The sequence below is a fragment of the Lithobates pipiens genome, unplaced genomic scaffold (genome assembly GCF_037356315.1).
Source record: "Lithobates pipiens isolate NorthernLeopardFrog02 unplaced genomic scaffold, aLitPip1_a1.2 Scaffold_18, whole genome shotgun sequence".
NCBI lineage: Eukaryota > Metazoa > Chordata > Amphibia > Anura > Ranidae > Lithobates > Lithobates pipiens.
Window position 1 is genome coordinate 525,077,392 of NW_027507758.1, and position 15,724 is coordinate 525,093,115.

General features: G+C 42.5%; 1 protein-coding gene across 1 annotated transcript in view; it reads right to left on the bottom strand.

Annotated features, from left to right (window-relative positions):
• The window catches only part of NOL10 (nucleolar protein 10), a gene marked incomplete in the record, with an annotated part of 98,108 nt that extends 83,057 nt beyond the window's left edge, over positions 1-15,051 (bottom strand). Inside the window, 7 exon segments of the mRNA XM_077488783.1 lie at positions 5,256-5,293; positions 10,100-10,177; positions 12,530-12,628; positions 12,741-12,786; positions 14,864-14,911; positions 14,913-14,961; positions 14,963-15,051. Coding sequence (XP_077344909.1) covers positions 5,256-5,293; positions 10,100-10,177; positions 12,530-12,628; positions 12,741-12,786; positions 14,864-14,911; positions 14,913-14,961; positions 14,963-15,051 — 447 coding nt within the window.
• Between the last annotated feature and the right edge of the window lie 673 nt (positions 15,052-15,724).

The window sequence follows — 15,724 nt, forward strand, 5'->3', positions numbered from 1 at the left end:
CCAGTCAGGGAGGAGAGGAGTGTTAGATGTACTAATAAAGGGCTTGACAAATTTGCTTTGACTCTAGAAAGCCAGCAAAAAAGTTAGGAGCCAGTTCTTTTTTTTTTCTTACTAACAAAGCTTTATTTTCAACAACAAAAGCCCTTCTCTTATTTAGCCTTGATGTGTATCTTATACAGATGCACGACACAGGTTTACACACAGAGAATACACAGACATGGCGGTAGATGAAGGAGGTCAATTTTCAGCTTTCAGCGCCGTCACATTCTGAATGACAATTGCAGGGTGATGCAATGCTATACCCAAAGTTACATTTTTAGCAAATTTTTTTTTTCTAGATAGAGAGCTTTCTTTTGGTGGTATTTAATCACCACTGGGTTGTTTTTTTTTTGTGTGGAAAAAAATGAGACTGAAAACTATGGGGGAAAAAAACATTTTCTTAATATTTGTTGAAAAATTTGCAAATAAGTAATTCTTTGTTCTTCAATTTTTTTGGTGAATACCCCGCTGGGGTCCCCAGATGATGTCTTAGATGAAACGCGTCGGATCGAGCCTACTGTTTCCATTGTGTTATCAATCCTGATATACAAGCGCTTGTTGTTCTATTCAAATGTGAGTGTTTCTATTTACTATTTTAATACATTTCCTATTAAGCGGGTTCACACTATGTGGGATTTTTATTTCACTTATGGCCACACATCTGTGAACCCATGCTACGGACTCTATTTCTGAAGTTCTGCTCTAGAGATCTCTCCCCTGGAGGAAAGTGGGAGTACTAACTTCCAGTGTCTAAACATCTTCAAAAGCTGGCGTTTCCAATCATTTGGTGCATTGTCACCACAAAGCTCTGATGACTCATTTGGCATATACCTTATGGAGTCCATATGTTCCGGTAAGCCGCACTTTTATCGGTGGTGGTTTTCCCTTATTTTTCACGCACCATTATGTTTATCTGGAGGTTGATGTCTACCCATCGGGATCAACACTTCAGTAATATAATTTTTCCACTTATGGTTTTGGACTTTCAACAATTTCATTGTTTTTAACCACTCTTCTCATTGTGGACTTTCAATGTTGACATTTTTGCACTTTATATGTATATATGTTTTTAAACTAGAGCTTGACTGATATGAGTTTTTCTCTGGCCGATGCCAATATTTAGAAATCAGGCCGGCCAATGGCTGATATATGATGCCGATTTTTGAAGCCGGTATTGCAAGAAAATTTTAATTTTTTTGGGAGGTGGCACTGGCAGGTGGCACTTGTTGGAACTGGCAGGTTTCACACTGAGCCGATTTGTCAGTTTCAGTTACACTATATGTAACTGAATGCAGAGACCAGCTGTCAGAATTCAGCATGATGTCGGGGGTGGGCGGGACCCTGCAGCTATAAACCATCAGTCAATAATTGGGCTGCTTAAGAAAGTGGGTGGGGCCACATACACGTAGCGACCTACCCAGATCCTATCCTATTGGCTGGTGTTTGATATCTGGGTCCTGCCCACTCCCGACATCACTCTGAATTCTGAGAGCTCCTCCATCAGTTTCACACACTGAGCACAGAGCCACTCAGTGTGTGAAACTGTCAGTGGAGTGTGGGGAAGGGACCAAAGCCGATTTCTTAAAAAAGGTCAAATATCGGCCGATATAAATCGGTCAACCTTTATTTTGCACATTCAAGTATATTTTGCACGTTTTGAACGTCTAAATATTAGTCATTCCTACAGTAAATGGTTTAACACCATTTGTATTTAGCGCTGCACTTTTCCATATATTTAAAAAAAAAAATTATTTTCTGATATACACCGATAGGTGGCACTGATGATCAGCGTAAATGTGCCTGTCAGAATTGCTGGTTAGCAGCTCTCCTTTTCTCATGCTATCACAGCGTGTGAGGAAAGTACTGCTGATAACCAACAATTCTGTTTAAAATGTGATCAGCTGTGAGTGACCCTTTACCTCGATCTGTGACACAGTGATCACAGAGAGGGGTGGGGATCTGGGAGGACGTCAATAGATGGAAAACCAGCTGCCCGAAAAAACTGCATGTCCGGGGCCTCGGGCAATAGGAATTTCTCACTCCTGGGAATGGGCTGACATAAGCCCAGGCGTCAGGATGCAATTTCTAGTCACAATGGTGCCTGGGATTTGTCGAGCCCTACAGCGGGGTAAAAAAGTATTTGATCCCCCTGCTGATTTTGTCTCCTAATCTCAGCCTGTTACATGTATAAAAGACACCTGTCCACAGACGCAATCAGATTCCAATCTCTCCACCATGTCCAAGGCCAAAGAGCTGTCCAAGGATTTCAGAGACAAGATTGTAGACCTACACAAGGCTGGAATGGGCTACAAGACTATCACCAAACAGTTTGGTGAGGAGGTAACAACAGTCGGTGTTATAATTTGCAAATGGAAGAAACACAAAATAACTGTCAATCTCCCTCGGTCTGGGGCTCCATGCAAGATCTCACCTCGTGGAGTTTCAGGGATCATGAGAACAGTGAGGAGTCAGCCCAGAACTACACGGGAGAATCTTGTCAATGATCTCAAGGCAGCTGGGACCATAGTCACCTTGAAAACAATTGGTAACACACTACACAGTGAAGAGCTGAAATCCTGCAGCACCCGCAAGGTCCCCCTGCTCAAGAAAGCACATGTACAGGCCCATCTGAGGTTTGCTAAAGAACATTTGATGGATTCAGAGAAGAACTGGGTGAAAGTGTTGTGGTCGGATGAGACCAAACCAAGATCTTTGGCATAAACTCAGCTTGTCATGTTTGGAGGAGGAGGAATGCTGCCTGTGATTCCAAGAACACCATCCCCACCGTCAAACATGGAGGTGGAAACATTATGCTTTGGGGGTGTTTTTCTGCTAAGGGCACAGGACAACTTCACCGAATTAAAAAGGGACAATGGACGGGGCCATGTACCGTCACATCTTGGGTGAGAACCCCCTTCCCTCAGCCAGGGCACTCAAAATGGGTCATGGATGACCCAAAACACACGGCCAAGGTAGCAAAGGTGGCTCAAGAAGAAGCACATTAAGGTCCTGGAGTGGCCTAGCCAGTCTCCAGACATTAATCCCATCAAAAATATGTGGAAAGAGCTGAAGGTTAGAGTTACCAAACGTCAGTCTCAAAACCTTAATGACTTGGAGAGGATCTGCAAAGAGGAGTGAGACAAAATCCCTCCCGAGATGTGTGCAAACCTGGTGGCCAACTACAAGAAACATCCGATTGCCGACAAGGGTTTTGCCACTACAAAGTCATGTTTTGCAAAGGAGTCAAATAGTTATTTCACTCATTAAAATGCAAAATCAATAACTTTTTCAAAATGCGCTTCTCTGGATTTTTTTTTTTTGTTTTTATTCTTACCCTCACTGTTAAAATAAACCTACCATTAAAATTATAGACTTTGTCAGTGGACAAATGTACAAAATGAGCAGGGGATCAAATAATTTTTCGTCACAAAGGTTTTACATAAATAAAAGCTGATCATTTTAAGCACACCTGTCAGTGTTCAATGGTTTATCTCAACCCTCTAACTGCTAAATCTGCAGAAGAGCTTGATGTGTTGAAAAATAAATAACAGACTTACCGGCTGGATCACTAGGTGAAAATAAAGGAAGCAAAGCCTAAAAAACGAATACATCATATCTAAGGATTTGTAAGCTGCAATATAATAAATATTTCCTTTTAGGTTTAATACCGCTTTAAAGTGGTTATAAACCTTTACAAACCACTTTGACCTAAAGGTAAGCCTAGATTAAGGCTTACCTATAGGTCCAAGAAATATCTCCTAAACCTATATGGTTTAGGAGATATTTACCTGAAGACAGCGGCACGCAGGTGTCGGCTCCCGCGAATCACAGCGCCGGAGCAGCGAGACCCACCAAGAAGATGGACGCTCGGAACTACAGGGGACATCGGTGACTTCGCTGGCTCCTGTGTCAGGTAAGTGACACATAATGGACTACTATGAGATGCATAGTAGTCCATTATGCTTTACCTTTGCAGGTAATGAAAGAGGAAGTAAACTCATCAGGGTTTACTTCCTCTTTAAAGAGGTTGTAAACGCTTAAAAATAAATTAACTAAAAAACCTGTAAGACAAAGGCATAATGAGCTAGTATGCACCCGTGGCCATTCCTTCAGAGTGCATGCACCAGTGAATGTCGCTGGCTGCATGCAATGTAAATAACAGATATTTTTACTACCTATAGGCAAGTCTCATTATAGGCTTACCTATAGGTAAATGTCTGCAGAGGAAGTTTACTTCCTCTTTAAGCTGAACATAAACGGATTGAAATTCAGCCAGTTTAGCACAGACTGGACAAATTTCTATCCATGTTTGACAGAAGTCGATCGTTAGATCAACTGCTGTCAAATGGGAGTCCTGGAAAACGTTTCTTGATTAGCGGCTACAGTCTCTGATCCGTGTATTCTGACAGCTGAAGTCCTGCACTCAGAATATAGTCTCAGCAGCATAAGATTCCTCAAGACTAATATTCTCAAGAAGCCAAAGTCACAGGTGCCACCAATAAAGTGAATGGCCATGTGCAACTGTACTAAACTTTATTCTGTATCAACGCTTACCTGCACATGCGTGTACGGCATACTTTCCCAAATGTGACATACACACATATACAGGTAAACAATGATGTAGAAGAGATCTGCATTTTTTTATTTATTTTTTACATTTCTTCAGTTACTTCCTGGTTTTTGGCCTAGGCTTGAATAATGTCATACATCCCAGAAGTCTTCATGGGCATTTTTTCTTTCATCTGGAGGAGATATTTTCTCAGCTAAGCACACCCTTACCTGCATGTTTGAGCTAAGGGCTGATGGATTCCAGGAAGTAAATGCTACATTAATCATCTGCCCCTTCTCAAGATGGCCATGGCCAAAAATGCTAGGGGGTGTGATTTCTCAACAAAATGAAGCATGGAGACATGGATGGATGGGGTAGTTTGCTCTGAGTGGTAAAAATTTATAAAACAGCGTTTTCAGTTTGTGGTGCTCAGATACAGTTCCACTTTAAAATCTGGTCACAACTAAGTATTATAGACAAGGTGGGCAATGGGTGAATAGTTGATTAGGGCAATATCTGCCATAGGTGTTTAGGAATACTGGCCTGAGCAACAGCTATGGGAGCCAGCTGCAGAGAGACATCCTATAAGAAAAACATTTCCAAGCCTAAAGGGGATATTTATGCAAGAGGCAACTGGTATGCTTAATTTACAGAAACAAAACAATACCTTTGAGTAGTCCTCGGATAAGATATCAAACTTGACCACTGAAAAATAAAACACACTAAAATCAAATATAAAAACAGAAAAGTACAAAAGTGCATACCACGCAGATTTACCATGCCCCAAAGACTTAGGCCCCATTCACACCTCAGCGTTTTGTAGCTTGAAGCTCCAAAACACAAAAGGAGAAAAAAAATAATAATAAAATGTATTCTTTATGGAGATGGTTCACATCTCCACTACAAGTCACCTGAAGCCAAACGCCTTTTTTTGTAGCTTGAATTGGGCAGATTGGTGCATTTTTTAAGTGTGTTTTTTTGTTACACAGAAATGCTTGATTCAAGCGTTTTTTAGCATGTTAGTGCATTTTGTTGCATGTTTTTTGGCTCAAATGCAATAATTAAATAAAAATACATAAAAAAATAAATAATCATCATAAGCAGATAATAAAAAATAAAAAAATAAAAAAAACCCTAACACCCACCCCTAACTCAGGGGTCTCCAATTTCTTTAAACGAAGGGCCAGTTTACTGCCCTTCAAACTTTAGGGGGTGTCAGAATATGGCCAGTGGGAGTAGAAAATGCGCCGGCATCGATGGGACTAAACAATGCCACAGGCTTGGTGGTCAGGGGGGAGTAAAAAAATTGACATCAATGGTGTCAGTGGGAGAAATAGTGCCCCATAATTGGTGTCAGTAGAAGAAATAATGCCCCAAGGGCCAGATAAAGGAGAGTAAAGGGTCACATCAGGCCCACGGGATGCAATTTGGAGACCTCTGCACTAACCCTAATATTATCCCTAAGCCAAATATTAACCCCTAATCCTAAATCCTAGCCCCATAGCTAATAAATACATACATAACCAATAATAAACAAAATAACCCCTTACAAAAAAAAAGTAAACAAATTAATAAAGAATAAATAAAGGGGATGAAAAAGCATAGCAACAAATGAAGAATGATGAAATGATTATAATTTTCTCCATTGGGTTAAAAAAAAAATGCCAAAGTTTAAAAACGCACAAAAACGTGCATATAGACGCTTCAAAAATACGCTCGAAAAAACACTCAAAGACCTGCTCAGGCATTGTAGCCTTAATGCTGATCTCTAGGATAAGCAAATATTGTCAAAATACAGGAATCATTTCTACTCTCACATGTGTCTTGGTCTCCTTTGTATTTCCTCCATTCCTGTGCTATAATCCATCATTCACACAACTGCTGTGTAGCAGCTTCCTATAAAGACCAGTCACTGCTGCTCTCTCTCCTTGTACAGGATGACTGGTCTTGTCTCCGCCCCTCCTGTTTTCTGCAGGCAGCCTGTAGCGAGTGGACCAGCTAAGTCCTCCCACAGCTCTACCCTGTGCACAGGCTATGTGCGGCACAATCACTTTTACAAGATAACTGCATTTGCAAATGTATTTGTGCACACTGACTAGATATATTTTCTTCTTTTTGGGATATTGAAGAATATATTTTAATGAAAATGTTGTTCCCAGAGTTAGTTTTAAAAAGGTAAAAACCCGCAGCCACTATTAGAGTGACCATTCAGTTCTTATCAAACCCCTCTATACACAAAAGCACAGCCCACACAATGTTACGCTGCCCAGGCAATGACCCATTATATAGATTCTTATGCAACTGGATTTTACCACTTGCCGGCCGTCAAAAAAGTAGCACAGGTGCGCAAAACCACGTACCCGTACGTCACTCTCAACTGCGGCTAGCGGGCGCATGCCACGAGAGCTTGCCTGCGCATCCCGTGGACTCAATGTCCGTTGGGGGCCCGTGATCGTGACACGGAGTGCCAGAGCGGGGAGATGCCTATGTTCTGCCTATGCCTGTTCTGCCTAGCAACATGACAGATCTACTGTAGCTCCCAGTGAACGGGGGCAGTGATCTGTCATGTTCTAGTGAGCCCACCCCCCCTACAGTTAGAACACGCTGAGGGAACACAGTTAACCTTTTGATCACCCCCCTAGTGTTTAACCCCTTCCTTGCCAGTGACATTTACACAGTAATCAGTGGCTATTTTTATCAATGATCGCTGTATAAATGTCACTGGTCCCAAAATAGTGTCAAAAGTGTCCGATTTGTCTGCCACATTGTCACAGTCACGATAAAAATCGCAGATCGCCGACATTACTAATTAAAAAAAATAAACTATAATAAAAATGCCATAAATCTATCCCCTATTTTGTAAACGTGATAACTTTTGCGCAAACTAACCAATATACGCTTATTGTGTTTTATTTTTTATTTTTTACCATATATATGTAGAAGTATACATATTGGTCTAAACTGTGGAAGAATGTATTTTTTTATATTTTTTTGAAGATATTTATTATAGGAAAAAAAAGGAGAGAGAAAAACAAAATTTTTTTTTCAAAAATTGTCGCTATTTTTTTGATTATAGCGCAAAAAATAAAAAACCACAGAAGTGATTAAATACCACTAAAAGAAAGCTCTATTTGTGGGGGGGAAAAAAGGACGTCTGGGTTAACGTCGCATGACAGCGCAATTGTCAGTTAAAGCGACGCAGTGCCGCATCGGAAAAAAAGGCTCGTCAGGAAGGGAGTAAATCCTTATGGGGCTGAAGTGGTTAAATACACACCTTTGGACATCTCAGGAGTACAGTACCACCAGAAATCCCTAATGGATCTCTGTCTGGAAGCAAGCGGACTGTGTGAGTCCAAGCAGTAATATGAACTGGCCATAGCAAAGGCTGAAAACTTCTGTGATTATTGAGGAAAAAAAATGTCATTATCCCAACAGAAAATAAACAGTCTTCCAGCAAGACACCACTTCGTAAGCGGAGCTTGGGAGAACGATCACAGGGGGGCCTTAAGACCTGACAAAAGCGGAGGTCATTGCCAAGCAACATCTAAAATAATCATACTGTTATTAAATTTGATGAAAGTCATTTCTATGGGCTGGAAAGGAGATTCATCTTTACAAAAGTAAATTATGATATAGGGCAGTGATCTTTAAAGTGTGGCCCTCTGCTTGCCTTTATCTGCCCCTTGGGGCACTATTCCACCAACTCACACCATCTATGGGACACTATTCTTCCCATCGATACCAAAAAAGGGGCACTAATTCTCCCATTAAAGCCCAAGATAGAGCACTGAGGTTGGGGCATTTTTTACTCCCACTGGCCACAGTCTGGTTCCCCCAAAGCCTGAAGGACAGTAAAAGTTTGGGAAAAAGAATTGAACTCAACCAAAAAAAATAAAAAAGTATGGTCTTGTTATTAAGACCCAAATCTCATATAACCTTTGACATAAATATTTCAAGTAAATTTTTTATATTTTTTACATTTGCAGCTTTCTTTTAAAGTGATTGTAAAGGCCCAACTTTTACCTTAAAGCGGAGCTCCATCTGATTTTAAGACATTAGACCAATCCAATCAACTCTATCTCCTAATGTAAAAACTGAAGGTTTTTTTTTTTTTCTTTGTAACTTACTTGTCATTGTAATCTCTATATTTCCCGTCTCTCCTGTGTGCGGATAGAGGCGTGGCTAGTGCTGCTATTTCGTAATTTCCTGATAGCCGTACTGGCTCCTGGGAGCTTGTGTCATTGTTCCCAGGAGTCAGTGAGGCAGCCTGGCGCGAGTTATCACGGGATTTCAGCTACGTTGCCATCACAATAGGGCGGGACTTCCGCCGCCGCCTATTGCGATGGCAACCCGAGCTATTGACGGCGCTCCAAATTCAACTTACTGCGCATGCACGAGATCGGGGATACAACGTGCAGTGCATGCTGGTCGATCAGCAGCACTGTATCCCCGGAAGAGGATGCCTGTGGGCTTCACATGCCCACAGGCAAGATGAGAACGGCCAAAAAAGATTTAAACATTTTTTTAAACAGAAAACTGACATCTTAACAGCATAAAAACTGAAACAAGTGAGTTTTAATTTTAAATAATTGAATCTGTGACATTTTAACAAAAAAAAAAAATAATGATTTAGGCAGTGGAACCCCACTTTAATGCATTCCCTCTATTAACAAAAGCATTTCCCGGCATTTGCATCACCCCTCATCCCAAGTCCTCACTCCATCCAGCACTGTGCATGTCTTTACTGGGTCTCTCCTCTCTCCCTACATTCACTGGACAGAGGCAGCCTTGGATCAGCCAATTGGATCCTGCTGCTGGCAATCAAATCCTTAGGAGGGAGAGGGCCAAGATGCACTGTGTATGTGTAAAGATACACACAGCCCAGCTCAGGATCCAGTCCACAGGTGTGCCACGATAGGAAACAACTTCCAATGGTGGCACACCAAGAATGTGAAGAGTCAACAATACCAATGGGGGACCTCGGAAGAGGAGGTTCAGGGCTACTCTTTGCAATACCCATTGCATAGGGCAGGTAAGTATAACACGTTTATTATAAATTAAAATAAACATGACTTTACAGCCAACGTAGGGCTGGATTCATACCTATGCATTTTCTGTTATGTGTTCTTCACTGAAATCAATGGAAACGCATCTGTTAAGATAAATGCCAACCCATCAATATCTATCAGTGCTGTGATGCACATTGGCATTCAATTCAAAGTGCATTGCAATACAATATACATTTTGATGCATTTCCACTGCTTAAAACTGAAACAAAACAATGGCAACTCTCTATGATAAGCAATGGTATAGCAAACAAAAAGTCAACCTGTTAGGATTTATATCTACTTTAAGATTAAAAATTGAAATGTAACTTTATATACACAATACACGTACTTTCACATAAATGCTCAAAGGAAAAAAATGAACACAGATGGTTATCCCCAAACAGGATAGAAAAGTCCCAGTGTAGAAGTACAGATGCCCCACTATAATAAAAGGCATACTCACCATCCGCATCCAAACACCTTTCAAATTTCAGAGACAGTTGGTAAGTATCATAACAGCGAATGCGCGGCTTGTATGTACCTAAAGAAAAAAAAAAAAGTGTCAAAGTAGAATTAGCAAGTGAGAACATAGTTCGTCTACAAGTATTACAGACGAAATATGGATTTATATGAAAGGTGTAAAGGGAGGTCTAAAAACTGCTGAACACAGGGGTACAGCCAACAAGGGAAGAATAACTCCATTAAGGGTATCTAAACCCGAACAATGAATGTCTATTATTTACTCTTATTTGATCAATTAATATATCATTGAAAGTGTTTTTGTTTTGTTTTTTTATATATGTTCAATATAAGGAAAAAAAAAAAAACACAATTCAAACCTATTGAACCCAGTACACTTTGCAGTCTTCTCTCAATCAGGGTTATCCTCGCCACTGTCTGGATCAGCTCTGTCGACTATAAAAACAGCTACAGGGGACAAGACGACATAACGTATGCGCTTACACACGGGAGTAAGTTCATCACAGCACAAGAGCATGCCGAGATTGTAAAATAAAAACCTGAATTAGCATGTGGCTCTATCCTATTCTCCCATATAACAACATTTCTGCCTTGTGCTTGGCCCGATCACTTCAGGGTAGAGGAGTCCACAGCCCTGTGCAAGCTTGGTTTGGAGCATACACAGGGTGTTCTTTCCCTAGTTCTAACCACCAAGTGGTAAGGCGTGTGGTAAGGTCAGCACATACTTCTCTGGAGGTAATTTTAAAGACCAACTCCAGGTTTGATTGAATTTAGTGAATGGAAAAGTTCATTTGGACCAACAGGTGCCCATGCCATCAGTGGTGTAAAAACTATTTATAGCATTAGTTACATTAAGTATACAGCTCTGTTTTGGCGGCAGTACGCCCTGTCCTGTTTCAAAGAGGTTCACGAGGGTGATCAGGGATTATTTTAATTTTTTTACACTGTTATACAGTGATGATCACTGTTTAAACAATAGTTTTAGATGTCATGAATGGGTTTCCCATTCATGAAGTGTGTGATTATGGTTGTGATCTGTCATTGGCTACAGCTAATCACATGGCACAGGTAACCAGGTAACATGTGTTTGCTGTGGGTCAATCACAGATCACAACAGAAAGCCTGCTGTTCATGAATGGTAACTGTATTCTGCTGTGCCTTGTGTACACAGCAGTCACAGGAGCATGCTCCTAACCCAGAAGAGGCAGAATCGTGTGTGTGTGTGATTCTGTGAATGGCACACTTTCTGTCCCTTTGTGGTTTCACTCAGGTCTCATTTGTATCCATGGAGGGAGCAAGAATTTTCTGTACTTGCTGAAAATGTTCTTAGAAGAAAGAAAACCAATGCAGCCATCAAATCTATGGACTAATACGCTGCAAATATTTGAAGCCTTTTTATTTTTTGTGTTTAGTTCTGCTTTAACCTAGTTAGAAGCCAAATACCTAGAGAAACTAGATATTAAAAAGTTTCACAGTTGGTTGGTGCAGGGTCTCTCCACCCATACAATGGTATTAGAACTAAAGCCGATTCACTAAGACATAAAGGGGTTGATTTCCTAAAACTGGGCAAATTTTATTTATTAATATTAATTTTATTTATTTTTTTTACTCTTTTTATTGTGGTTAAAGATGAATGTACAAAATCTGCTGCAGATGTGCATGGTAGCCAGATTCAAAATTCAGCTTGTTCAATTAAAAGAGAATTATGGGTTTTTTTGCCCATTCATACTTACCTAGGTGGATGCAGCATGGGTCCGATGCTGCATTTGTCCCTCGGCGCCCCTGCACTAACGACGAGAGATCACATCACCGATGGCTTGGTTCTCTCAGCTCCCCGAGCTGAGACCTGCTGACTGTCAATCAACAGCTCTCCTCTTTGCTCCTCCACGCTCACTGGAGCGGTGAGCTGTGGAGGGGCAGAAAGCAGCCCCTTCAGGTTCTCAGTGGCTCACTGAGAGCCTAAGACGGTTATCACTACAGGCACCTGACAGATTCAGACTTTGTCGGGTTGACGTGGTGCCTGGACTGATTTCTGCGACGCCAGTAGAGAGCAGAATTCAGACCGCTCTGCTGAAAACAGGTCACAGGAGTGCAAAATGAATTGCACTCCTGTGACCCATAAGAGAAGTCCAGCCAAACAAGCTTAGGCTGGACTTCTCTTTTAAGCTTTGACATTAAAAAAAATCCTGGAAGCCGCTTGGTTTCCATGCAGAGCTGCATCAAATTTTGCACTCTTCAGTTTTAGTAAATCAACTCCAGAATGTCAATACACACGACTGACTATTATGAATCAGCTGTAGACTATAATCTTTGTAAGCACACACAATAATATTATCATTTCTGTGTCAGTTAGATCACAATATACCAATTGTAATTTAAACCTGCTATTCTATCATAAATAAAATATTCTCACCGGCTGCCATGATGTACTGTCCATCTCTGGAAACTCGGATGTTGGTGCTGACTGTGGGCATGTCAAAGTCCTGAATGAGTTCAATTCTCCTCCGGACGTCTATATGCCAAAAACAAAGACAATTATTCCAGTGATCTACTAGTGCAGTAAGAGCCAGACAATTCCCCATACCATGAAGTGTTATTTCTTCCTAAATGTTAACATTACTTACCCACATCTTTTTTCTGTAGCGCTCTCTTTTTTCGATCTGATAGCCACTGAAATGCAGAAGTATAAAAAAATGTTAAAGAACAGATCCAGTATACACATATAATATACACAAATGTTGCACTATAAATCATATAAAACTGCATAATGCATGCCCCGGACAGTATGAAAGGTATGACAGATGACTAATCAGTAGAGTGTCACCCTCACTGTATACACACCACCATGGGCTATCTGCTTGCAGAGCAGCATATCCCGTTCCAAATTGAGCATTGGGGCTAAAATTAGTCCAGTCTGTACAAAGGACCATGCTGCAGACCGTGTCCTGCCTGTACAGGGGACTGTGACGCCGACAGAGTCCGGTCTGTACAGGGGACTGTATATACACCCTCACGGGCTCTCTGCTTGCGGAGCATCATAGCCCCATTCCAATTCGAGCATTTGGGGGCTAAAATGTGTGCTGACTGTACAGAGGACTGTGACGCGGACCGCCTGTACAGAGGACTGTGACGCGGACCGCCTGTACAGAGGACTGTGACGCGGACCGCCTGTACAGAGGACTGTGACGCGGACCGCCTGTACAGAGGACTGTGACGCGGACCGCCTGTACAGAGGACTGTGACGCGGACTGGACTATGTACACTAATCAGCCACTAGACTTCTGAAGGTATACTGTGGTATCACTAGCAGATCCTTTAAATCCTGTAAGTTGTGAGGTGAGACTTCCATGAATTAGACTTGTTTTTCAAGCAAACCACAGATGTTCTATTGAACCGAGATCTGGAGAATTTGGAGACCATTTGAAGTCAACATCTCAAAGTCTCTTCAAATCATTCTTGATTCAGCAAACCAGGCCACCTTCTTCAATTGCTCTGTAGTCCAGTTCTGATGTTCACATTTCCATTGTAGGTTTGGCTGTGGACATGGGTCAGCAGTAAGGATGAGCCTCGGCGTGTTCGCATACAGCACGCGCAGAGCCCGCCAGGATGTCAGCACTGCGCTAATCACAGGCAGTGAGACATTGTCCCGATGCACAGCTGCAGAGATCAGGAAATGTCTCACTGCCTGCGATTAGCGCAGCACCGACATCCTGGTGGGATCTGCACGTGCTGTATGCGAACATGCCGGAGCTCATCCCTAGTTGGCATTAAGGATGAGCTCAGGTGTGCTCGCAACCCGCACGTGCAGAGCCCGTCAGAAAGTCGGCAATCACAAGCAGTGAGGCATTTTCCTGAACTGCGGCTGCAGAGATCGAGAAATGTCTCGCTGCCTGTGATTAGCGCTGTGCAGTGCCAACTTCCTGGCAAGCTTTGCACATGCGGGCTTTGAACGCGCCTAAGCTTATCCTTAGTCAGCATGGACATCCTGACCGGTCTGTGGCTATGCGGCCCAATACACAACAAACTGCAATGCACTGTGTGTTCTGACACCTCTCTATGGGAACAAGTATTAACTTTTTCCAGAAGTTTAAGCTACAGAAGTGTTTTTATTGGATTAGACTTCATAAACCGGCCTTCCCTCCCCGTACTCATCAGTGAGCCCTGCCAGCCTATTATAGTCATCAATTGATTGGTTTTCCTTCCATGGACTATTGTAGTCGGTCCTGATCACTGCAGACTAGGATGAGCTCCAGCGTATTTGCATGTTCCACGTGCAGAGCCCGCCAGGAAGTCGGCGCAGCGTTGCGCTAATCACGGGCAGTGAGACATTCCCAGATGTGTGGCTGCTGAGATCGGGCAATGTCTCACTGCCTGTGATTAGCGCAGCGCAGCGCCGACTTCCTGACGAGCTCTGCACGTGGAGCATGCAAACGCGAATGAGCTCATCCCTACTGCAGACTGGGAACATCCCACAAAGGTTGCAGTTATGGAGTTGCCCTGATCTGGTTGTCTAGCCATGACAATCTGGGCCTTTACACTTGTCCACCGTTTCTGCTTTCAACTCTTCAACTTCAGGGACAACATGTTCACTTGCTGCCTAATCTATCCCACCCACTTTCATATGTCACGGTAATCAGATAATCAATGTTGTTCACTTCATCTGTCAGTGGTCATAAAGTTATGGCTGATCAGTGTACATGGACTATGAGATGTGATGTAGTATACACCAGATAACAATGGCTCTCACCTCCGGCAGAGACTTTCCGCAGCTCAGATTGTAGATCTTCACATCATTAATATTGGAGACCTGCATGGCTGAGCCTGGCTAGCATTACACTCAGCTTACACCGGAGCCCACATGTACACAAAACCGGATCTCAGGAAGTCACGTGTACCGGAAGAAGGAAGCAGCTCACATTTGGCTGGCAGCGCCATCTTGTGGTTGTCTACGAGCAGTAGAAGGCTTATGGTTGTCTAAGCTCAGTAGATCGCCATCTTGTGGTGGATTAAGGGCAGTAGATCACCATCTTAAGATCTCTAAATAGCCTTATTGTGGATGGCACCAGCGATGTGAATTGTTGATACAGTGACCTGACCATAATGGTGGTCACTGGTCACATAGACAGGATGGATGGAGATGAGGGGGTTAATGTGCAGGGGAATGGAGGTGAAGACATAATATACAGCTCAGAGGGTTAGAAAGCCACCCCACAATAAAACATCATAGTTCTAAGCCAATGCTCCTCTGAAAAGCGATCCTTTTCAGATCCCTTTGCAGATATTGACAGACGACAAGGTGATGTGACGCCTCCTTGCCACCTGTTCTCACCCTGTAATTGCCGCAACAACACACCACATGCGTTGCACCTGTTTGTACACTTCCTTATTCAATTGAATGGGTCGCCTTCGGTTTGGCAGGCTTGCTGCTCTAAGAATATTTGCTGTGGGCGAAAGTATTGCGGTCGTGGAATGTGAAGGCCCCTTTCACACTTGTGCGACTTGTCCTGCGACTTGGGACTGCAAAGTCGCAGGACAAGTCGTACCCCGTTATTTCCAATGAGTACCGTTTATATCTGTGCGACTTCAAGTCGCAGCGACCTCAAAGTAG